The sequence below is a fragment of the Phyllobates terribilis genome, unplaced genomic scaffold, assembly GCF_046119375.1.
Source record: "Phyllobates terribilis strain yellow unplaced genomic scaffold, ASM4611937v1 Scaffold_8__6_contigs__length_399053987, whole genome shotgun sequence".
In the NCBI taxonomy this organism is placed as follows: Eukaryota; Metazoa; Chordata; class Amphibia; order Anura; family Dendrobatidae; genus Phyllobates; species Phyllobates terribilis.
The window spans coordinates 376,265,704-376,291,286 of NW_027362768.1; the positions used below are offsets into that span (position 1 = coordinate 376,265,704).

The window sequence follows — 25,583 nt, forward strand, 5'->3', positions numbered from 1 at the left end:
CCGCAGTATGGAGGGATGGGCACCGGTTGGGGTTTGTCTCCCTGCTTCACCCCGTTTCTCTCTTGCAGGAAGTTCGTCTTTTTCGCGGTCCCCCAGCTCCAGTATAAGAACCCCCGGCTGCAGATTATGTTGCTGAAGAACATGACGCCGTCCCCCTTCCTGCGCTTCTACCTGGGTGAGTGCGGGCGCCGCTCGTCTCTTCTCCTTTGTGCAGAGGGGGAGCAGCAATCGCGCATCGTTATTCGGCTTCTCTCCCTGAGATCACACGGCTGTCAGTGGTCGCTCAGGACATCACTGTCGCTTCCTCACTTCTGCTCTGCCGGTGTCAGTCTTCACTGCTCATGCACCAGGAGGCTCAGGATGACAGCACTAAACACTGCACTATTAGCTATGCTGCAGACTGTGGGGGAGGGGCAGTCACGTCGCTGCGCTCAGTCGCCTCTTGTCTCATAGATGACGGGGACCAGGTCCTGGTCGATATTGAAGACAAAAGCCAGATGGAAATCTTACATCATGTGAAGAAAATCCTGGGCAAGACAGAGTAAGACCGCGGCAACATCTCTGCTTCTTGTCAGTGAATGGAGTAAAATACTGCCGAAATCCTGAACAGATTTAATGCCTCACAGCTGAGGGTTTGTTATAATTGCATTCTGCCTACACGACCCCGTGAGACACACAATCATCAGCACCAATAATCTCTGCTGTCCTGATGGTTTGTTACAATGTATCGCTCTGGGGTCTGTGCTGTTCAGTTCACAGAGGATTGTACAGTCTGGATACATTGCAACAAACCCTCAGCTGCTGCAAGTATTGTTTTCCCGTATACATAAGATTCTGTCTGCAGCCACCACTAGGGGGAGCTCCCTGTATATAAAGATACTTGATAAGATCCTGTCTGCAGTCACCACTAGGGGGAGCTCCCTGTATACAGAGATACATGATAAGATTCTGTCTGCAGTCACCACTAGGGGGAGCTCCCTGTATACAGAGATACATGATAAGATTCTGTCTGCAGTCACCACTAGGGGGAGCTCCCTGTATACAGAGATACATGATAAGATTTTGTCTGCAGTCACCACTAGGGGGAGCTCCCTGTATACAGAGATACATGATAAGATTTTGTCTGCAGTCACCACTAGGGGGAGCTCCCTGTATACAGAGATACATAAGATTTTGTCTGCAGTCACCACTAGGGGGAGCTCCCTGTATACAGAGATACATGATAAGATTCTGTCTGCAGTCACCACTAGGGGAGCTCCCTGTATACAGAGATACATAAGATTCTGTCTGCAGTCACCACTAGGGGGAGCTCCCTGTATACGGAGATACAGGATAAGATTCTGTCTGCAGTCACCGCTAGGGGGAGCTCCCTGTATACAGAGATACAGGATAAGATCCTGTCTGCAGCCACCACTAGGAGGAGCTCCCTGTATACAGAGATACATAAGATTCTGTCTGCAGCCACCACTAGGAGGAGCTCCCTGTATACAGAGATACATAAGATCCTGTCTGCAGTCACCACTAGGGGGAGCTCCCAGTATACAGAGATACATAAGATTCTGTCTGCAGTCACCACTAGGGGAGCTCCCTGTATACAGAGATACATAAGATCCTGTCTGCAGTCACCACTAGGGGAGCTCCCTGTATACAGAGATACATAAGATTCTGTCTGCAGCCACCACTAGGGGGAGCTCCCTGTATACAGAGATACATGATAAGATTCTGTCTGCAGCCACCACTAGGGGGAGCTCCCTGTATACAGAGATTCATGATAAGATCCTGTCTGCAGTCGCCACTAGGAGGAGCTTCCTGTATACAGAGATACATGATAAGATCCTGTCTGCAGCCACCACTAGGGGGAGCTCCCTGTATACAGAGATGCATGATAAGATTCTGTCTGCAGCCACCACTAGGGGGAGCTCCCTGTATACAGAGATACATGATAAGATCCTGTCTGCAGTCACCACTAGGAGGAGCTTCCTGTATACAGAGATACATGAAAAGATCCTGTCTGCAGCCACCACTAGGGGGAGCTCCCTGTATACAGACATACATAAGATTCTGTCTGCAGCCACCACTAGGGGGAGCTCCCTGTGGATAAGATCCTGTCTGCAGCCACCACTAGGGGGAGCTCCCTGTATACAGAGATACATAAGATTTTGTCTGCAGTCACCACTAGGGGGAGCTCCCTGTATACAGAGATACATGATAAGATTCTGTCTGCAGTCACCACTAGGGGGAGCTCCCTGTATACAGAGATACATGATAAGATTTTGTCTGCAGTCACCACTAGGGGGAGCTCCCTGTATACAGAGATACATAAGATTTTGTCTGCAGTCACCACTAGGGGGAGCTCCCTGTATACAGAGATACATGATAAGATTCTGTCTGCAGTCACCACTAGGGGAGCTCCCTGTATACAGAGATACATAAGATTCTGTCTGCAGTCACCACTAGGGGGAGCTCCCTGTATACGGAGATACAGGATAAGATTCTGTCTGCAGTCACCGCTAGGGGGAGCTCCCTGTATACAGAGATACAGGATAAGATCCTGTCTGCAGCCACCACTAGGAGGAGCTCCCTGTATACAGAGATACATAAGATTCTGTCTGCAGCCACCACTAGGAGGAGCTCCCTGTATACAGAGATACATAAGATCCTGTCTGCAGTCACCACTAGGGGGAGCTCCCAGTATACAGAGATACATAAGATTCTGTCTGCAGTCACCACTAGGGGAGCTCCCTGTATACAGAGATACATAAGATCCTGTCTGCAGTCACCACTAGGGGAGCTCCCTGTATACAGAGATACATAAGATTCTGTCTGCAGCCACCACTAGGGGGAGCTCCCTGTATACAGAGATACATGATAAGATTCTGTCTGCAGCCACCACTAGGGGGAGCTCCCTGTATACAGAGATTCATGATAAGATCCTGTCTGCAGTCGCCACTAGGAGGAGCTTCCTGTATACAGAGATACATGATAAGATCCTGTCTGCAGCCACCACTAGGGGGAGCTCCCTGTATACAGAGATGCATGATAAGATTCTGTCTGCAGCCACCACTAGGGGGAGCTCCCTGTATACAGAGATACATGATAAGATCCTGTCTGCAGTCACCACTAGGAGGAGCTTCCTGTATACAGAGATACATGAAAAGATCCTGTCTGCAGCCACCACTAGGGGGAGCTCCCTGTATACAGACATACATAAGATTCTGTCTGCAGCCACCACTAGGGGGAGCTCCCTGTGGATAAGATCCTGTCTGCAGCCACCACTAGGGGGAGCTCCCTGTATACAGAGATACATAAGATTTTGTCTGCAGTCACCACTAGGGGGAGCTCCCTGTATACAGAGATACATGATAAGATTCTGTCTGCAGTCACCACTAGGGGAGCTCCCTGTATACAGAGATACATAAGATTCTGTCTGCAGTCACCACTAGGGGGAGCTCCCTGTATACAGAGATACAGGATAAGATTCTGTCTGCAGTCACCACTAGGGGGAGCTCCCTGTATACAGAGATACATGATAAGATCCTGTCTGCAGCCACCACTAGGGGGAGCTCCCTGTATACAGACATACATAAGATTCTGTCTGCAGCCACCACTAGGGGGAGCTCCCTGTATACAGAGATACAGGATAAGATCCTGTCTGCAGCCACCACTAGGGGGAGCTCCCTGTATACAGAGATACAGGATAAGATCCTGTCTGCAGCCACCACTAGGGGGAGCTCCCTGTATACAGAGATACAGGATAAGATTGTCTGCAGCCACCACTAGGGGGAGCTCCCTGTATACAGAGATACATGATAAGATTCTGTCTGCAGCCACCACTAGGGGGAGCTCCCTGTATACAGAGATACATAAGATTCTGTCTGCAGCCACCACTAGGGGGAGCTCCCTGTATACAGAGATACATGATAAGATCCTGTCTGCAGCCACCACTAGGGGGAGCTCCCTGTATACAGAGATACATGATAAGATTCTGTCTGCAGCCACCACTAGGGGGAGCTCCCTGTATACAGAGATACATAAGATTATGTCTGCAGCCACCACTAGGGGGAGCTCCCTGTATACAGAGATACATAAGATTCTGTCTGCAACCACCACTAGGGGGAGCTCCCTGTATACAGAGATACATGATAAGATTCTGTCTGCAGTCACCACTAGGGGGAGCTCCCTGTATACAGAGATACATGATAAGATCCTGTCTGCAGCCACCACTAGGGGGAGCTCCCTGTATACAGAGATACATAATAAGATCCTGTCTGCAGCCACCACTAGGGGGAGCTCCCTGTATACAGAGATACATAAGATTCTGTCTGCAGCCACCACTAGGGGGAGCTCCCTGTATACAGAGATACATGATAAGATTCTGTCTGCAGCCACCACTACGGGGAGCTCCCTGTATACAGAGATACATGATAAGATTCTGTCTGCAGCCACCACTAGGGAGAGCTCCCTGTATACAGAGATACATGATAAGATTCTGTCTGCAGCCACCACTAGGGGGAGCTCCCTGTATACAGAGATACATGATAAGATCCTGTCTGCAGCCACCACTAGGGGGAGCTCCCTGTATACAGAGATACATGATAAGATCCTGTCTGCAGCCACCACTAGGGGGAGCTCCCTGTATACAGAGATACATGATAAGATCCTGTCTGCAGCCACCACTAGGGGGAGCTCCCTGTATACAGAGATACATGATAAGATCCTGTCTGCAGCCACCACTAGGGAGAGCTCCCTGTATACAGAGATACATGATAAGATCCTGTCTGCAGCCACCACTAGGGGGAGCTCCCTGTATACAGAGATACATGATAAGATCCTGTCTGCAGCCACCACTAGGGGGAGCTCCCTGTATACAGAGATACATGATAAGATTCTGTCTGCAGCCACCACTAGGGGGAGCTCCCTGTATACAGAGATACATGATAAGATTCTGTCTGCAGCCACCACTAGGGGGAGCTCCCTGTATACAGAGATACATGATAAGATCCTGTCTGCAGCCACCACTAGGGGGAGCTCCCTGTATACAGAGATACATGATAAGATCCTCTCTGCAGCCACCACTAGGGGGAGCTCCCTGTATACAGAGATACATGATAAGATCCTGTCTGCAGCCACCACTAGGGGGAGCTCCCTGTATACAGAGACACATGATAAGATCCTGTCTGCAGCCACCACTAGGGGGAGCTCCCTGTATACAGAGATACATGATGAGATTCTGTCTGCAGCCACCACTAGGGGGAGCTCCCTGTAGTCACCACTAGGGGGGGTGGTTCTGCTTATTGAGCTTCTCATGGTTTATTCAGTGTAAACAGCTCATTTTTCTCTCGGCAGAGAGACCCTAAAAGAAGAAGAAAAAGCGAAAATGGTGATGTCCAATCCTGCCAATTTTGGCCCCAAAAAGTACTACCTGCGTGAGTGCCTGTGTGAGGTGGATGGGCAGGTCCCGTGCCCCGGACTGGTGCCGCTGCCAAAAGAAATGACTGGGAAATACAAAGCTAAACTAAAAGCCGGGTCAGAGGTGTGACCCCCATAACGAGGCTCCATGGTGGGGGGGACATCTGCCGGTGGTCACTGCAGTTTTTTTGTTATCGTTAAATATTTTTCTATATTCTGTTAAATTAAAACATTCTGGATATCTTCATGTCGGTTTTGTCCTCTGTTGTCTGCAGCTTGTGGGGGATGAATTTTGTGTCTCCCATTATTCGGATGGAGAGACATTCACTTTCGTTGTCCCAGCCGGGACCGCATCCTCCATAACCAGGACTGGCTGCTCCTCTGCAATGGTGGAGAGAGAAAACTACTGCCCCATTGAATCAATGACAGGTCTGTGTGCGGTGCCCTCCAGTTGTCACATTACTACAACCCAGCATGCCCTGACAGCTGCAGAGGGAGACCCGTGTACTGACGAGGACCCTGCACCCGGGCTGGAGACCACCAGCTTAGAGTAATGGGGTACAGACGTGCAGCTGGTCGCGTCCCACATTTCTCTGATCTTGTCGGGAGTAAAACGTAATTAGGAAGTTTCCCGATCCCGTCAGTTGCTCCCCCCCGACGCGCGCTGGTGTGGTGGCGGTAATCCGGGGTGATTTACATCCGATCTGAGTCTTTTGATCTGTCGTGGTCTTTTGATGTCGCAGCGAGCGGTAATTAGCGGCTCATTTCCATGTCTGCCGCCCAGTGATTAGAGCGAAAGCGATCGCAGATACAGAGGCAGATCAGAGAGGGGCGCACCGCCTTCGCTGGAAGTAGGGCAGCGCTGCATTCATCCTGCGCCTTAACCCTTCCTTCAGTCTCTGCTCCTGCAACAGAACTACAAGTCCCAGCAGAACAAACCCCAATCCACCGATCTGTGTTGTTCCACGTGGGAAAGTTTTGGTAAATTGAATGTGACCCGACCTCCACAGATGCCAAGAATGAAGGGGTCTCAGTGCAGGGTGCTCTTAGCTTACAGCAGCGCCCCCCTAGCCACCTGCTGTGCAGAGGTACTGCAGCATAAGTGAATGTGGCTGACTGCAAGTCCCCGCACAGCTGGAGGCACAATCAGCTGCAGGATCAGTAGAATGATCAAAATGAATGCTGCAGTACCGCACCCAACCTGTAGACAGGTGGCGCTCTTTCTAGAATAAAGCATCGTTCCCGGACGACTTCTTGCATTTGGCGGAGTTTTTTCTTTTGTAATAAATGACACAGACGGCGTTTAGTCGACTTATTTCACTTTTAATTATAGAAAAGTTTCCATTGGTCACGGAAGAACGAGGCCGTTCATTACATGCATCATCTGCTCCGCAAAGTCTGCACCTTCACTACATGTTACATTCAGACTCTGGCAGAGGATGGGAGAGCTCCGGGCACTAAAGGGTCAATGTCACGTGGGAACATAACACTGAGAATTACCCCTTTAAGAGACCATGTTGAGAAAATTTAAAAGGGCAGTCAAGTTTTATGTAAAGTAACAAAAAAAAAAAAAGTTCTGAGACGACGTCACATACTTTGTATTCCAAGATCTCTGCTTGCCGACAGTGAATTTGGACTATCTTGTTTTATATCTCGATGCCAAAGACTGTTCAGACCTAACACAGCTGAGGGTTTGTTACAATTGTTATCCAGTCTTGGGAAGAGATTTGTGCAGGGACTGATAACTCAGTACAGACCTAGCGGTTCTCACAGCTGAGAGTTTGTTACAAGTTGTATCCATAAAAATGAGAAAACTAAATTCTTTGCTGATGTTTGATACAATGTATCAGTGCAGGAGTTCTCTTAGGATGCGATTGTAGCAGAATCTCAGCTGTGAGACAGATTAAATCAGATCTCTGGCAGTAAACAAGAATGGCTCAATCACCGAGATCTTGAAAATAAAATGGAAAGTAGCAGAAGATGATGAAACTTTTTAAAGCCGAGACCCCTGCGCCATCCTGTGGCAGCAGAACTCCCGACAACAAATAAGTAGCCGCTGATCGGATCTGTAGTCCTAGGGGGCCGCCTCGCGGGTTTATAGGACGAGCGAACAGTCCTGGGTAACTGTGGCCCACGGGCGCTTCTTAGAACTACAACTCCCAACATCTCCGCTCTACACAGCGACCTATAGCGCGGTCTCTTACTTATAGAGGTGCAACCAATCAATCAAATGATTTAGATTAGGGCTGATTAGCTTAGTCGTTATACATCTGTTAGTAATTGGCTCGTTAGTGAGTGACGGTGCCGACCCAGCGTCGGCGGCTGCTGCTCTCTATTAATATAAGTAATACACAGGAGACTTCCCAGCTTGGTCCTGGTTCACATTTGCAGTTATTTGTAGCATTTTTCTCACTAAAATAATAACTATCGCATTAAGATATTAAAACAAAAACCTCATTTGCACTTTTCCCATTTGTCAATTGCACATATTTTTGCGTCCTTGTTGCAGGCTTTCTCCGCAGCCGCTGGCTTCTGTATCTCTAATGCCGCCATTCAGTGTCCGCTCTAAGAATATGCGCACGATGGGTAGGATTGCTCAATATTTTTTTTTTTGTAACACTACCACAAAGTGAAAACAAGACCTGAGTAGCTGCACCTACATTGGATCAAAGACCTCTCTCTCATTTCAAGATTTGCACCTTTGCCATAGAAATTATTATCTGGAGCGTTGCCAGCTGCTCTATGTTATCGGCTAATTTCTCATTTAAATCTACTTTTTCTGATCCTTTGCTGCAGGTTCAGGGTTCAGTGGGAGTTTTCTGCTTGTAAAGCTGCAGGTTCAGGGTTCAGTGGGAGTTTTCTGCTTGTTTAGCTGCAGGTTCAGGGTTCAGTGGGAGTTTTCCGCTTGTTTAGCTGCAGTCAGGACTATCTCATTCTTTCTCGTGTAGCAGCAGGTTCAAAATTCAGTGAGTGTTTTCTGTTTGTGATCATTCAAGTTCTATACCTAGTAGGTATTTTCTTCTTGTGGAGCTGGAGGTTGAGCTCAGTGGGTGTTTCCTGCATGTAGAGCTGCAGGTTCAGAGTTCAGGGGGTGTTCCCTGCTTGTAGAGCTGCAGGTTCAGAGTTCAGGGGGTGTTCCCTGCTTGTCCAGCTGCAGGTTCAGGAGTGTGTTCCCTGCTTGTCCAGCTGCAGGTTCAGGGGGTGTTCCCTGCTTGTCCAGCTGCAGGTTTAGAGTTCAGGGGGTGTTCCCTGCTTGTCCAGCTGCAGGTCTAGAGTTCAGGGGGTGTTCCCTGCTTGTCCAGCTGCAGGTTCAGTGCTCAGTGGGTGTTCGCTGCTTTAGAGCTGCACGTTCAGAGCCCAGTAGGAGTTCCCTCCTTGTACAGCTCCAGGTTCAGAGCTCAGTGAGTACTCCCTGCTTGTGGAGCTGCAGATTCAGAGCTCAGTGAGTACTCCCTGCTTGTGGAGCTGCAGCAGATTCATAGCTCAGTGAGTACTCCCTGCTTGTGGAGCTGCAGATTCAGAGTTCAGTGAGTACTCCCTGCTTGTGGAGCTGCAGATTCAGAGCTCAGTGAGTACTCCCTGCTTGTGGAGCTGTAGATTCAGAGCTCAGTGAGTACTCCCTGCTTGTGGAGCTGCAGATTCAGAGTTCAGTGAGTACTCCCTGCTTGTGGAGCTGCAGATTCAGAGCTCAGTGAGCACTCCCTGCTTGTGGAGCTGTAGATTCAGAGCTCAGTGAGCACTCCCTGCTTGTGGAGCTGTAGATTCAGAGCTCAGTGAGCACTCCCTGCTTGTGGAGCTGCAGTTTCAGAGCTCAGTGAGTACTCCCTGCTTGTGGAGCTGTAGATTCAGAGCTCAGTGAGTACTCCCTGCTTGTGGAGCTGCAGATTGAGTTCAGTGAGTACTCCCTGCTTGTGGAGCTGCAGCTTCAGAGCTCAGTGAGTACTCCCTGCTTGTGGAGCTGCAGCTTCAGAGCTCAGTGAGTACTCCCTGCTTGTGGAGCTGCAGCTTCAGAGCTCAGTGAGTACTCCCTGCTTGTGGAGCTGCAGCTTCAGAGCTCAGTGAGTACTCCCTGCTTGTGGAGCTGCAGATTCAGAGCTCAGTGAGTACTCCCTGCTTGTGGAGCTGCAGATTCAGAGCTCAGTGAGCACTCCCTGCTTGTGGAGCTGTAGATTCAGAGCTCAGTGAGCACTCCCTGCTTGTGGAGCTGCAGCTTCAGAGCTCAGTGAGCACTCCCTGTTTGTGGAGCTGTAGATTCAGAGCTCAGTGAGTACTCCCTGCTTGTGGAGCTGTAGATTCAGAGCTCAGTGAGTACTCCCTGCTTGTGGAGCTGCAGATTCAGAGCTCAGTGAGCACTCCCTGCTTGTGGAGCTGTAGATTCAGAGCTCAGTGAGTACTCCCTGCTTGTGGAGCTGTAGATTCAGAGCTCAGTGAGTACTCCCTGCTTGTGGAGCTGTAGATTCAGAGCTCAGTGAGTACTCCCTGCTTGTGGAGCTGCAGCTTCAGAGCTCAGTGAGTACTCCCTGCTTGTGGAGCTGTAGATTCAGAGCTCAGTGAGTACTCCCTGCTTGTGGAGCTGTAGATTCAGAGCTCAGTGAGTACTCCCTGCTTGTGGAGCTGCAGACAAAAATGTCTTATTCAATCTCATTTTGGTGGCCCTTGCATGTGTAGCTGCAGGTTCAGAACTCATTGGGTGTTTTCTGCTTGTGATGATTCATGTTCTTTGCCCAATGGGTATTTCCTTCTTGTGGAGCTGCAAGATCAGCGCTCACTGGGTGGTCCCTGTGAACCCGCTTCTCTAGATCCCTCCCTTCTCTCAATGCCCTAGCCTATATTTCCTCCTCTTTTCTCTCCCTTCCTGGAAAAGAATTCCCCTCAGGAATATATATATATATATATATATATATATTATTTTGTATATGAATAACAACCTGCACTGATCACGGAGGAAGATGGCAGACTACACCCAGGTTTTATTTGTAGTCTGTAACCATGGAAATACATAGTTCATCATAGCAGCTGTAAACCAAAACTTTTAAAATGACAAAATTGCTTAACTAAAGTTGGAGCAAAAATACTGCAATGGTAGAAAAGGTGCACATAGGCTTTACAGCAGGTCAGCAGCGCCCCCTGTGGTCTCCATGAACCTATCAACAATCTATTATAGAAAAACATAATAAAACTGGAAAATAAAGCTACACAGCATAATAACCGCACTGGCAGCCGGTCATTTGCCCAATCAGTCGGTCAGCATTCATTGTGGATCTGGCGTCATCCTGCCGACGCCTGATTGGTTGTAACGGTTTGTGCGCGGCGCTAGTGACGAGCGGTCGGCACGTAATGCGTAAGTGTCTGGGGTAATGAAGTCAGGACGGCTGCCGATCAGCAGCAAGCGGAGGTAAAAATCTATAAAAAAAAAAAGGCAGAAATAGAGCAAGCGCCTCCTAACCTGCACTGGATGAGAGCCCACCATTGGTGCAGGGAGATAGAGAAAAATCCCCCCACCCTCCTTTACGTCTTTCTCAAGTCACATCCGAAGCTGCATACCAAACCTGGATAGCAAGTATGTGAGAGATGGCAGGGTGAGAAGCAGCTTTGGATGAGACTAGAGTAGAAGATCCAATATAGCAAAGCTACAGTGAGGGTTTCCTACGTGTCTCCCTCTGACTGGGGGGGGGGGGCAGGGAGTCGTATACAGTCACTAATGGGGGCTTTGATCTCCGAGCGATACGACACCACAACCTTCCTCCTCATTTCTGCAGCGGATCAGGAATAAATACAATAACGGAGATGACGGCGGCGCACAGACAAGATACAGGCACTAATACTGCAGCTGCTTATAATGAACCTAAAAATACTGATCAATTTGTGCCACAAAGAAAAACGCTGCAAAACTTCCTTTACATAGAAAAAGTCACCAGGCAGTAAAGCGAGAGAACTGCTGTATTTTTTTATGGCGTGACTCTCAGTGAAGACCCCTTTACTTTAGCACTCGTGGGGGTATCAGCCCAGGGACCCTACTAATTATCCCAACAAAATAAAGGGGAGCCGTCCCTTTAATGTCATAATTTCTTGACGGCTCGGAAATTAATGAATCTACAATTCTTATAAAGTTCTGCAACTTCCAAAAATACTTTGCTTTGACTCGCTGCTTGCTGTCAGTGAATGGGGAGACTCCGAAGGCAAATCTGATGGGTGACAGAACATCACAGCGGAGGATTTGCTACAATTGTATCGGGTCTGGACAATCCTCTGTGAGCGAAACAGACACCAGACTGAGACACTGAAGCAAAGAGCAAAAGTTACACTCAGCTAAGAACTGGAGAGATGAGCTAACCTGAAAGGACCCAGTCCTGGTGACACCGCCCCTTTAAGCCACTGTCACCATCAACACCGATGATGCCCCCTACAGGAGACCAAACCAAGGTGCAGGCAGAACGGAGACCTACAATCTCACATTCATTTCCAGCCTTTGTTTCCTTCCTCGTGTGGTCACATGACACGAACTGATACAATGTAGCAACCAAGTGTCAGGGAGGCGCAGATAAAGGGGCGCAACATTGTAATCCAACAGTGGGGGGGGGGGGGTGTTCACATAGATAACTCACAATACCGACACCGTCCGCAGCGTTATGGACTCACACAACCTCCATTTAGTGTTTCAGATGCTGCAGCAACCGGAGTCACCAAACATATTGTACGGTCACCTTACAGTCTACCAATATAGAAAATCTACATCAAAAGTGGAGCCGCTGAGTGCAGAATAGTGAGCGCAGCTCTGGAGTATAATACAGGATGTAACTCAGGATCAGTAATGTAATGTATGTACACAGTGACTGCACCAGCAGAATAGTGAGTGCAGCTCTGGAGTATAATACAGGATGTAACTCAGGATCAGTAATGTAATGTATGTACACAGTGACTACCCCAGCAGAATAGTGAGTGCAGCTCTGGAGAATAATACAGGATGTAACTCAGGATCAGTAATGTAATGTATATACACAGTGACTGCACAAGCAGAATAGTGAGTGCAGCTCTGGAGTATAATACAGGATGTAACTCAGGATCAGTAATGTATGTACACAGTGACTGCACCAGCAGAATAGTGAGTGCAGCTCTGGAGTATAATACAGGATGTAACTCAGGATCAGTAATGTATGTACACAGTGACTGCACCAGCAGAATAGTGAGTGCAGCTCTGGGGTATAATACAGGATGTAACTCAGGATCAGTAATGTAATGTATGTACACAGTGACTGCACCAGCAGAATAGTGACTGCAGCTCTGGAGTATAATACAGGAGGTAACTCAGGATCAGTAATGTAATGTATGTACACAGTGACTGCACCAGCAGAATAGTGAGTGTAGCTCTGGAGTATAATACAGGATGTAACTCAGGATCAGTAATGTAATGTATGTACACAGTGAGTGCACCAGCAGAATAGTGAGTGCAGCTCTGGAGTATAATACAGGATGTAACTCAGGATCAGTAATGTAATGTATGTACACAGTGACTGCACCAGCAGAATAGTGAGTGCAGCTCTGGAGTATAATACAGGATGTAACTCAGGATCAGTACAGGATCAGTAATGTAATGTATGTACACAGTGACTGCACCAGCAGAATAGTGAGTGCAGCTCTGGAGTATAATACAGGATGTAACTCAGGATCAGTAATGTAATGTAATGTATACAGCAGGATAGTGAGTGCAGCTCTGGAGTTCAGCACTGGATAATATAATGTTTATACACCGTGACTCCACTTTTTATGTAGATTTTATTACATATATGAACTTTTTGGTGTTCAGAGACAGACTGACCCTTTAAATGATGCAGCCTTGTTCAGACTATACCAGAAGTCGCCCATCTTTTCCACAAGGGTCACGGATTAGACAGGGGAAGGCGGCCGGTGTTCTCTGTGTGTCGTGTAGTGTAATTGGAGCAGAACTTTCATCCACACATCGATCTGCAGCGATAAGTCTCTTCTGGTCCTTGTAGTTCGCTTCCTCTAGGCAGTGACTTACTTCCCCTCCCCCCACAGATTAATCCACATAATGGGCTGACCGAACCTTTATAATGGCTCTTCACATTCAGGAGTGATACGATCCGGCAGCACAAGGTATGATACAAATCCAACCCTCCTATCTCCATTGACCTGTGCGGTGCATCGCTCCACAGAGACGCGCAGCAGCGCTCCGCCAGTCATTCCGCAGCACGTCGGTGTAATCGGGGTGATGCTTTGCTGGTTAGAATCTGGTGCCGTGGCGTCTTTGTCACTTGGTCTGTTCCTTCTGCTTGGTCAGAGTCTTCTTCAGCTCCCTCAGGTTCTCGGTGAGGAGCTCGACCTCGTCCAGACGGCCGCTGTGCTTGGCATCAAATATGTAGGCTTTAATGTTATCGATCTGTTGTAGGAGCAGATCCTCCTCGATCACCTCCTCATCCGGCTCCTCGAAGGGATTCCCAGTGCAGGGAACCTCGTTCTCCTCGAAGGGGTTTTTCGTAGCCGGAGGTGAGTCGCCTCGGTCTGGTGACGTTTCGAATGGATTGGAAGAGGCTTGTGTGACCTCGTGACGGCTCCTGTCTTGGTCTTCCTCATCATCCTCATCAAATGGGTTGTATTCCCTGTTGCCGTTCTGCTGGATCTGGTCTGAAGGAGCCGGTTCGGACTCATCCTCCTCATCCTCAAAGGGGTTTAAGGGCACAGATTTGCTGGGAAGAACCGGAGAGATGTGTAAGGAGAGGTCCGGTCTTGTGTCTGAAGGACTTGGAGACCGTACTGGAGTGAGGTCGCGTCTTGGGAGCTGGAGATCCAGCGCTGCTGTGTGTTTATCCTGCCAGGCCGTCACCTGTCGGTGGTCCCGAAAGTCCAGGGAGTGGGCTCTGCTGTGCTGGGCCAGGCTCCTCTTCTGCTCCCGGATTTCCTCCCGCTTTCTCAGCACCTCCAGCTGTTCTCTCTGCATGGCCTCCTCTTCCGCCAGCTCTTTGGACATCCTTATGGCCGTCTCCACCTGCTGCTGGTCGTACTCATCCTGCAGCTGCCGCAGATTTTCTTCTAACATGCGGACTTCGTCCATGCGTCCGGCCACCTGAGCCTGCTGGATGTAGGAGGTGATGTTCTCGATTTGCTGGAGGAGGGGGTCGGAGGTCTCTCGATTCCGAGGAACACCAGACGTCGGCAACCATCCTTCCACCTTCCGAATGCGGCCCGGTGGTCGAGGCTCTCCGTTCAAGGCCTCGGAGGCGCGGGGTACGGCGTCCCTCTTCTTCTCATCTCGCCTCCTCTGTGCTTCAAGAGCCGCCTGCAGAGACACAAGGGGGATTCCACTTTTAGAAAAGGAGAGTTACAAAAGTTTTTCAAACTTTTTTCTCAGCGTTTACAATAAAGTTATTAAAGTTTTTGTAAAACTTTGGGGGGGAATTTATTAAAGGTTTAGAATCACTTTTTGAATTATTAAACTTTTGTAAAACTTTGGGGGGGAATTTATTAAAAGTTTAGAGTCACTTTTCTGGTGTGAAAGTCACAAATTTTGACTTGCATTATATATATTTTTTTATCTCTTTGATTACATATGGTCACTATACGACAGGTTTGGGAAAATTTATGCCAGAAATTTCAGCTGATCTATACCTGTTAACAACTGGCGTTGATTTCCATTTTTGGTTCAAGAACTCCATAAGATGCGCCTCTTAAAGGGGTTTTTCCCCTTACCTTAAATGTTAGCGCGCATGGACCCAAGGAAGAGAATTAACACAAGAAAAACCCTGTACCGGCGAATTGATCGATTGTGACGTGAGTAGGGTTTTTTCTTTTTTCTATTTCCCACCCTAGGTAGGAGGGAACCCCTATAATAAATTTGACGCGTTTCACTCCAGCACAATACAGCTTAGCATTGGCGTTAGAGAGGCCGGATTTCTAATCTCACCCTTCAAGTTGGACATTTTGGGTGGAATTTATGACAATTAGCGACTTGCAAAATCTCGCAGTAATATATACGCAGCCAAGCTATATGCAAGCTATAGGCTGGAAAAGATCCCTGCTATGATTTTCACGAAATCTGGGGTAATCCCTGGCGGCTCAGTCGGCCATGACACCCTACCATCTTTACAGTTTCATACTAGTTATAAGATCTCTGCTTGCTGTCAGGTACAATGTCACACGTGCAATCTCACCTGTCGTTCTCGTTGTAGTTTTTGCTCATTTTCCTGTTTCCGCTTTTCCTTTAGCTCCTCATACGCCTCCTTAGTTGGCAGCGACATTAAACCTAACAGTTTTTCCTAAATAAATGAAAAAAAAAATAAATTGAACCCCCAGGGTCAGAATGGTGATGGAAGGTCGTCTGATGCAATATGCGGCTCCGCAGGACGGGATCTTACTGCAGATAAAAGTCGCCGTGTGCGATGGATGGACATTTTCTCCAGTATTTACCTGCACAAACAGCGTCGCCGAGTATCTGACCATCTTCTGCAGCTGGAGATTTTTGGGATGGGGTTTGGGTTCTTCGTTCATTCCCAGGGTTAGTATTTTCTTACTGTGGCACATAAATGAAAATAAATAATAACAATAATAATAATAATGATTAATTGGTAAAAATAATTAAAATAAAGCTTTTAAAAATTTTTTTTTCTAGATTTATATATTTTTTGGGGGTTCCTAATTTGATACTTACTGATAAATCTATTCCTTTCTAGCATTCAAAAAGCGTGAGATACATGTATACATAATATATATATATATATATATATATATATATATATATATATATATATATATATATACACAGTGCCTACAAGTAGTATTCAACCCCCTGCAGATTTAGCTGGTTGACACATGCGGAATTAACTTGGCATTGTGACATTTGTACTGTAGATCAGCCTGGAAGTGGGAAATGCACTGCAGCAAATTTTGTTTTTGTTTTTTTAAAACGTTAAAAGTTAATTCAGAGTGTCATTTATTATTCAACCCCTCAAACCACAAGAATTCTGTTTGGTCCCCCTAAAGTATTAAGAAGTAGTTCCGGCACCAAGAATAATGAGCTTCACATGTGTGGATTAAAGATATCTTTTGCCAGCCTTTTCTGACTATTTAAGACCCTCCCCAAACTTGTGAACAGCACTCAGACATGGTCAACATGGGAAAGACAAAGGAGCATTCCAAGGCCATCAGAGACAAGATCGTGGAGGGTCACAAGGCTGGCAAGGGGTACAAACCCCTTTCCAAGGAGTTGGGCCTACCTGTCTCCACTGTTGGGAGCATCATCCGTAAGTGGAAGGCTTATGGAACTACTGTTAGCCTTCCACGGCCTGGACAGCCTTTGAAAGTGTCCTCCCGTGCCGAGGCCAGGCTTGTCCGAAGAGTCAAGGCTAACCCAAGGACAACAAGGAAGGAGCTCCGGGAAGATCTCATGGCAGTGGGGACATTGGTTTCAGTCAATACCATAAGTAACGTACTCCACCGCAATGGTCTCCGTTCCAGACGAGCCTGTATGGTACCTTTACTTTCAAAGCGTCATGTCAAGGCTCGTCTACAGTTTGCTCATGATCACTTGGAGGACTCTGAGACAGACTGGTTCAAGGTTCTATGGTCTGATGAGACCAAGATCGAGATCTTTGGTGCCAACCACACACGTGACGTTTGGAGACAGGGTGGCACTGCATACGACCCCAAGAATACCATCCCTACAGTCAAGCATGGTGGTGGCAGCATCATGCTGTGGGGCTGTTTCTCAGCCAAGGGGCCTGGCCATCTGGTCCGCATCCATGGGAAGATGGATAGCACGGCCTACCTGGAGATTTTGGCCAAGAACCTCCGCTCCTCCATCAAGGATCTTAAGATGGGTTGTAATTTCATCTTCCAACAAGACAACGACCCAAAGCACACAGCCAAGAAAACCAAGGCCTGGTTCAAGAGAGAAAAAGTCAAGGTGTTGGAGTGGCCTAGTCAGTCTCCTAACCTTAACCCAATTGAAAACTTGTGGAAGGAGCTCAAGAATAAAGTCCACATGAGACACCCAAAGAACCTAGATAACTTGGAGAAGATCTGCATGGAGGAGTGGGCCAAGATAACTCCACAGACCTGTGCCGGCCTGATCAGGTCTTATAAAAGACGATTATTAGCTGTAATTGCAAACAAGGGTTATTCCACAAAATATTAAACATAGGGGTTGTATAATAATTGACTCACACTTTTATGTTTAAAATTTAATAAAATTCAACTGAGCAACATAACTTTTTGGTTTGTAAGATTTATGCTTCTGTTCATAAAACCTACTCTCGTTTGCAGTTTGAAGGCTCTAACTTATTTGCATCTTATCAAACCAGCTAAATCTGCAGGGGGTTGAATACTACTTGTAGGCACTGTGTATATATATATATATATATATATATATATATATATATATATATATATATACATACATACACACACACACATATATATATATATACACATGTCTATCTATATACGCACTCATGCATTTAAATTTTATCCCCCCCCCAATATTGTGGCTCATGCATGGAGCTGCACCAGAGCCTTCCCTGCCCCCAGTCTTCCTCGCCGCAGCCCCCATCTCAGTGTCACTTCTCACCTTAAAGCATCTATTAGCTCATAGAGTTTCTGGACCTCCACTCTCCGGCTGTTGGCGTGGTCTAAATTGTAGGTTGTCTCACCAGCGCTATGGAGTAAAAGAAGCACAAAGCATTTTGCAGACTATCAGATAATTACCGCCTGTCGCAGTAGAGGGCGCGAGCCGGAGAGACGCGGCGCAGCCTCCACTCCCACATTCACTTCTTATATTATCGACATTTTTTGTTTGTTAGTGCGAGAAATAAAGCACAAAACACAGGAGAAGTGTCTGGTCACATGTAAAGGATCCCTGGAGGAAAATCATCAACTGTACGAGAGCTCAGGATTGTCCGGATCAGACATTTCACTGATATCTAACGAGCAGTCAGTACAATTACAGGACTTACTTTATAGATTGTGCCATGCGGATGTATTCTGGGGCCTTCTCATCCACCCTCTCCATACAGGCCCGGAGCCTCTGCAAAATAATAAGTGTCGTCATCCTGCACCCAGAGCGCCGTCATCCTGCACCCAGAGCGCCGTCATCCTGCACCCAGAGCGCCGTCATCCTGCACCCAGAGCGCCGTCATCCTGCACCCAGAGCGCCGTCATCCCGCCCCCAGAGAGCCGTCATCCCGCACCCAGAGCGCCGTCACCCTGCACCCAGAGCGCCGTCACCCTGCACCCAGAGCGCCGTCATCCTGCACCCAGAGCGTCGTCATCCTGCACCCAGAGCGCCGTCATCCTGCACCCAGAGCGCCGTCATCCTGCACCCAGAGCGTCGTCATCCTGCACCCAGAGCGTCGTCATCCTGCACCCAGAGCGTCGTCACCCTGCACCCAGAGCGTCGCCATCCTGCACCCAGAGCGCCGTCATCCTGCACCCAGAGCGTCGCCATCCTGCACCCAGAGCGTCGCCATCCTGCACCCAGAGAATCGTCATCCTGCACCCAGAGTGTCGGTGTCCTTGTAGTGAGTTTACCTGGTAGACCTTCACGATGTCGGGGGTGTGCTCCTTCTCGTCCATCTGCGTCTCCCTCTTCAGTAGTGTGTCCTTGCAGTGCTGACAGCAGCGGATCTTGTCGTCGTCCTTCTCCTCCAGGACGGAGCTGACGCTGCTCAGGCTGCTGATGCTGCCCCGTCGGGAGGTCTGGGCGCTAGTGTTCGGGGATAGGTTGGGGCTGCCGTGGGTAGAGACAAAGTGTTTGCTGGCGCTGGTTAATTTATCTGTGAAGGAAAGAGCGAGAGGCAGAAGTAGAGCGCAGCCTCCGCCGCTCGGAGCGTAGAGGACGCAGAAGTCTCATATCTCACTGGCAAACGGGATGGTGATCAGCTCGGTGCAGCGCCGGCACATGATGGAGCCGCAGAGCCGGCAGTGGTGTCGCCTGTTGCGGATGGTGAACTTGTTCCCACAGTCTGGACAGAAGGGCACGTCCTGGTCGCTGACCCACGGCACCACAGACCTCTCTATGGCTGAGCGAGAAGGAAAACGCAGGTTAGCGGGTGAAGAAGCCGCGACATCAATCTCTGACCCATCGGCCTCTGCCCATTGGAGCCAGGCGGCAATAATGCAACACCCAGCGGCGTACCTCTGATCTTGGCAGACTCTGTATTAGTGCGATCAAACGACGTCAGCTGGAAACAAAACAGAGAACGTTAAATCCTTAAAAGTTATATTAACGATTCATTGTATCCCACCGCAGAAAACCTGAATCTATCAGACCATGAAATCTGCGGAAAAGGCGAATATTTATTGTCCGAATGCATCTGAAGTCAGAAATGAAGCAGCTTTCTAATAGCTCATTTTTGCAGATTTCCTACCGTTTAGTTTCTACAGCTCCTATACAGACCTATGCGTCTCCATGGTAACAGACAACAAACCCTGTGTAGTCAGAGCCGCTAGTCACATTTCCTATTATTCGTCTTGGTAACTTATCTCATAAAGCGGGGGATAGATACTGCGGCCTCAGACTGCACAGGGTTTTTTTTTCGCTGCTTCTAAAGAGACGCATAGAAAAGCATAGGAGCTGTATACACATAACGAAAGGATATTTTTCTTTAAAATCGACAGCAAAGTTGTTTTATTTTGTATTTCGGGGGCAGAGAGAAAATAATAAAAAAAAATGGCTGTGAAGGTGGAAGTGACCTTCATCTCAGACAGAACTCACCTTTTCCAGGCGTATGATTAGCTTGTTGACTTCCACCACGTAGTGATCAATCCTAGCAGCTCGGTGCCTCTTAAAGTCGGACAGGTGACTCCGCACCGCCCCTGGGGGAAACAAACAGAACAAAGGAAAAGTTTAGAATAATAAAAAAAAAAAATGCCCTTTTTATCAGCATCCCATGAAGGGAAGGAGGCACAAATTTACAACAAACACCCCCATCCGGATTCTGCTTCTAGGTGCAGTTCTCACTTTTACTAAAGTTACTTACTACTCCAATAACTTTGCCAGGACCAGAAGTGATGATATCCCGTCCATTTAGTCACACGATTGATCAGTCCGCTGATTGGCTGCAGGGTCCAGTGACTGATATGATTTAGACTCTGCAGCCAATCAGTGGATTCATCAGTCAGGATGTCTCCACTCCCATTTCTGCAACCCCCTTTAAATTAACACTAAGGTCCACGCACCAATTTCCTGTGGGTCCCACATACAAGGGTCCACTCCTCCATAGCTGAAAGCCTCATAGCGGTCCTGGGATCCGCCCTCGGCCCGCTCGCCTCCATCTTTCTTCAGCAGTTTGTTCTTTGCTTTCTTAGCAATTTGCACCAGATCTTACAGAGAGAAAATAAAGAGAAATATTAACCCTTTGGCATCATCCAGCTTAATACTTGTAAGGAGCGGACGCAGGTGCAGCACAGGTGCCGGCTGTTTTACACAGCAAGCACCAGAGAGTAACATATTTGGCATTGCCGTATGAATAATTGCCAGAAATAACACAATATGCTATCGATATGTAATATCCAGCAAAACCATTAAAAAAAAACAATCGAAAAGGCAGAATCACGGATATTTGGTTTTTACTTTTTCCTCCTAAAAATGGAATTTCTTTAAGTCGTACGGACCCCAAAGTAATACCGGTAAAAACTACAACTAGTGCCATAAAAACCAAGCCCTCGTACGACTAAGGGGACAGGAAAATAGAAAAGTTATGGCCGTATTTCCAAGTAGTTAGAGGGGGACCCACACATCACATCCAGTTCTGTAGGCAGAAGCTTATAGGGACACACACTGTCCGCGGGTCAAATCTGGAATTACTGCTCAGCTCTATTAAATGGTACCGCAGTACCAGACATCACCTGTGCATAGGGGTGGCGCTGTGTTGGGAAGAAAGGACTCATATTTTTCTCATCCTGTACCACAGATTATGTACGGGAAATGTCCCTCTCACTTTTGAGTTGCCCCTTCACATCTCGGTCCTCGCTGGAGTGCTCCTCCTCGTAGTGACACTGCAGCTGGTAAAAGGACTGGAGATCCTTCAGGCACAGCGGGCACAGGAATCCTTCCCGAACTTCACCTTCTTCATCAAACGGGGCGTTGTACTGCGCCGCCATGAGCGACTCGGGCACACCCTACCTCTAAAACGAGGCTTGGATAATGAGTGGCCACTCCTCTGGAACCTCAGACACACCTGCAATAGAAGAAGGTGACAGATCCCTACAATGGCTGCTGCACGGAGTCGTCTCGGGCCCGCACCCGGGACACCACATGGCACAATGGTAATGCAGTATTTCCCTGCCATATGTACAATAATCTGATAGTCACCATCTTCCTGTGCATACAATCAATCATCCTCCTCTCCCCCATGTGGAGGAGACCCTTTATAGTATCACATCCAGAGAAACTTGTTGTCACGCCCAGGAGATACAAGGTGCATTGTAGATCTGTCCTGGTTTCCGCAGTGATCTCCTCTGCAAAGAATCACTCCCCGACCTAATCTGTAAGGGCTTTCTATGTCCCTGTTGCTTTATACTGTTTTTGTCTTTTTTTGTATGTAATTTTGGTATCTCACCTTTTTGTAACTTTTATGACTTGCACCTTATTTTCATACATTAAGTCTAAAATTTAATAAGTTTGTTCCTTGCTGCTCCAAACGTACCCACAACCCTGAAGAGGGAAAGCGAAGGCGCACTGTAATTTATGGGTAAGTGCCTCTATCACACAGAGCAGAGGGGGCTGCAGAGAGTGGTCTCCAGCACATGGGTGTCCCCCAAATCCCCAGTACCCTAACCCTGATCACTAGTAACTGAGGAGTGAAAGAAGTGCCGGGAATCTGCAAGATCCTGAGCCCCCAACGAGGGGAGCATCACAAATCTGTAAAAATGGCCTGAAGAAGAAAACACACCCCTCCCCAAATAGTGGTCTCTTCCAGATCTTCAGTACAGATATCCAAATACTGTCACATGTTTCTCCTGTGACAGAGCTGTCTCTCTCCGCTCAGTATATTCTATCACAGAGCTGTCTCTCCTCCCCTCAGTATATTCTATCACAGAGCTGTCTCTCCTCCCCTCAGTATATTCTATCACAGAGCTGTCTCTCCTCCCCTCAGTATATTCTATCACAGAGCTGTCTCTCCTCCCCTCAGTATATTCTATCACAGAGCTGTCTCTCTCCTCTGAGTCTTTATTATCACAGAGCTGTCTCTCTCCTCTGAGTCTTTATTATCACAGAGCTGTCTCTCTCCCATCGCAGAGCTGTCTCTCTACCCCCTCAGTCTCTCCTATCACAGAGCTGTCTCTCTCTCCCCTCAGTATATTCTATCACAGAGCTGTCTCTCCTCCCCTCAGTATATTCTATCACAGAGCTGTCTCTCTCCTCTGAGTCTTTATTATCACAGAGCTGTCTCTCTCCCATCGCAGAGCTGTCTCTCTCCCCTCAGTCTCTCCCATCGCAGAGCTGTCTCTCTCCCCTCGGTCTCTCCCATCGCAGTCTCTCCCATCGCAGAGCTGTCTCTCTCCCCTCAGTCTCTCCCATCGCAGAGCTGTCTCTCTCCCCTCGCAGAGCTGTCTCTCACCCCTCGGTCTCTCCCATCGCAGAGCTGTCTCTCTCCCCTCGGGCTCTCCCATCGCAGAGCTGTCTCTCTCCCCTCGGGCTCTCCCATCGCAGAGCTGTCTCTCTCCCCTCGGGCTCTCCCATCGCAGAGCTGTCTCTCTCCCCTCGGTCTCTCCCATCGCAGAGCTGTCTCTCTCCCCTCGGTCTCTCCCATCGCAGAGCTGTCTCTCTCCCCTCGGTCTCTCCCATCACAGAGCTGTCTCTCTCCCCTCGGTCTCTCCCATCGCAGAGCTGTCTCTCTCCCCTCGGTCTCTCCCATCGCAGAGCTGTCTCTCTCCCCTCGGGCTCTCCCATCGCAGAGCTGTCTCTCTCCCCTCGGTCTCTCCCATCGCAGAGCTGTCTCTCTCCCCTCGGTCTCTCCCATCGCAGAGCTGTCTCTCTCCCCTCGGGCTCTCCCATCGCAGAGCTGTCTCTCTCCCCTCGGTCTCTCCCATCGCACAGCTGTCTCTCTCCCCTCGGGCTCTCCCATCGCAGAGCTGTCTCTCTCCCCTCGGTCTCTCCCATCGCACAGCTGTCTCTCTCCACTCGGGCTCTCCTATCGCAGAGCTGTCTCTCTCCCCTCGGTCTCTCCCATCGCACAGCTGTCTCTCTCCCCTCGGTCTCTCCCATCGCAGAGCTGTCTCTCTCCCCTCGGGCTCTCCCATCGCACAGCTGTCTCTCTCCCCTCGGGCTCTCCTATCGCACAGCTGTCTCTCTCCCCTCGGGCTCTCCTATCGCACAGCTGTCTCTCTCCCCTCGGTCTCTCCTATCGCACAGCTGTCTCTCTCCCCTCGGTCTCTCCTATTACAGAGCTGTCTCTCTCCCCTCGCAGAGCTGTCTCTCTCCCCTCTGTCTCTCCTATCACAGAGCTGTCTCCCTCTCACCTAGGTCTCTCTTATTCCCGGGCTGTCTCTCCCCTCGGTGTTTTCCGTGCCTCCTCTTACCCCCGGGTGTCGCCGTCCCTCCCTTTTCCTCCGTCGGACGCCATCGCTGTCACTCCCGGAATTGACAGCTCGGCGCTCGCTCCTAGGCCGCACTGACAGAGGAGGAGACCAGAGAGCAGAGCGCCGAGCGATCGATAGTGATAGTGGGAGGAGAGAGGAGTCTGCAGATCTATGTGGGCTGGTGAGGACACCATTTTCATCATCATCAGTCATCAGCATCCTCACCATCATCACTGTATCAGTGAAATGTTAACTGCAAATAATTTATAAGCTGCAGTCACTTTTATAACCAGGTTTTGATTTTGCTCCAAACCATGCAACATGTAGGGACACAAAGCGGTGAGAGACTACACGATATTATTGCTTGCAAAAGTCTTCACATCCTTTATTAATACTCCCACGTTAGAAAAATAGATATTAAGAGAATCTGCTTCCGATAATTTATGTAATATTCTGCCTCTGTTTTTCTTCTAGGTCATTCATTCTTACATTCAGAGTCTGCTGTATGGGAGGCAGAAACACTAACAGTGATCACAGGCTGCACTGCTGTATGGGAGGCAGAGACACTAACAGTGATCACAGGCTGCACTGCTGTATGGGAGGCAGAGACACTAACAGTGATCACAGGCTGCACTGCTGTATGGGAGGCAGAGACACTAACGGTGCTCACAGGCTGCACTGCTGTATGGGAGGCAGAGACACTAACTGATCACAGGCTGCACTGCTGTATGGGAGGCAGAGACACTAACAGTGATCACAGGCTGCACTGCTGTATGGGAGGCAGAGACACTAACGGTGCTCACAGGCTGCACTGCTGTATGGGAGGCAGAAACACTAACAATGGTCACAGGCTGCACTGCTGTATGGGAGGCAGAGACACTAACAGTGATCACAGGCTGCACTGCTGTATGGGAGGCAGAGACACTAACAATGGTCACAGGCTGCACTGCTGTATGGGAGGCAGAAACACTAACTGATCACAGGCTGCACTGCTGTATGGGAGGCAGAGACACTAACAATGGTCACAGGCTGCACTGCTGTATGGGAGGCAGAAACACTAACAGTGATCACAGGCTGCACTGCTGTATGGGAGGCAGAGACACTAACTGATCATAGGCTGCACTGCTGTATGGGAGGCAGAGACACTAACAATGGTCACAGGCTGCACTGCTGTATGGGAGGCAGAGACACTAACAGTGATCACAGGCTGCACTGCTGTATGGGAGGCGAGACACTAACAGTGATCACAGGCTGCACTGCTGTATGGGAGGCAGAGACACTAACAGTGGTCACAGGCTGCACTGCTGTATGGGAGGCAGAAACACTAACAGTGATCACAGGCTGCACTGCTGTATGGGAGGCAGAGACACTAACAGTGGTCACAGGCTGCACTGCTGTATGGGAGGCAGAGACACTAACAGTGGTCACAGGCTGCACTGCTGTATGGGAGGCAGAAACACTAACAGTGATCACAGGCTGCACTGCTGTATGGGAGGCAGAGACACTAACAGTGATCACAGGCTGCACTGCTGTATGGGAGGCAGAGACACTAACAGTGGTCACAGGCTGCACTGCTGTATGGGAGGCAGAGACACTAACAGTGGTCACAGGCTGCACTGCTGTATGGGAGGCAGAGACAC

The 25,583-nt window shown here is 48.7% G+C and overlaps 2 protein-coding genes across 3 annotated transcripts; one reads left to right on the forward strand and one right to left on the reverse strand.

Moving 5' to 3' along the window:
- On the forward strand, positions 1-5,656 carry MRPS25 (mitochondrial ribosomal protein S25). The gene is made up of 3 exons (XM_073645003.1): positions 1-175; positions 454-541; positions 5,347-5,656. The coding sequence occupies exons 1-3, from the start codon at positions 16-18 to the stop codon at positions 5,537-5,539; spliced, it is 441 nt and encodes a 146-aa protein (XP_073501104.1). The 5' UTR covers positions 1-15; the 3' UTR covers positions 5,540-5,656.
- Positions 5,657-6,711: 1,055 nt separating this feature from the next.
- On the reverse strand, positions 6,712-24,084 carry RBSN (rabenosyn, RAB effector). Of its 2 annotated transcripts, none has more exons than XM_073645001.1 (12): positions 23,944-24,084; positions 21,360-21,599; positions 20,599-20,742; positions 20,135-20,235; positions 19,556-19,601; positions 19,278-19,439; positions 18,949-19,193; positions 18,375-18,445; positions 17,990-18,076; positions 15,832-15,934; positions 15,576-15,680; positions 6,712-14,704 (listed from the first exon to the last, which is right to left on the reverse strand). In XM_073645001.1, the coding sequence occupies exons 2-12, from the start codon at positions 21,520-21,522 to the stop codon at positions 13,679-13,681; spliced, it is 2,253 nt and encodes a 750-aa protein (XP_073501102.1). In that variant the 5' UTR covers positions 21,523-21,599; positions 23,944-24,084; the 3' UTR covers positions 6,712-13,678. The 2 variants fall into 2 exon arrangements, with proteins under 2 accessions (XP_073501102.1, XP_073501103.1); XM_073645002.1 differs by having other exon boundaries at positions 23,884-24,029.
- Between the last annotated feature and the right edge of the window lie 1,499 nt (positions 24,085-25,583).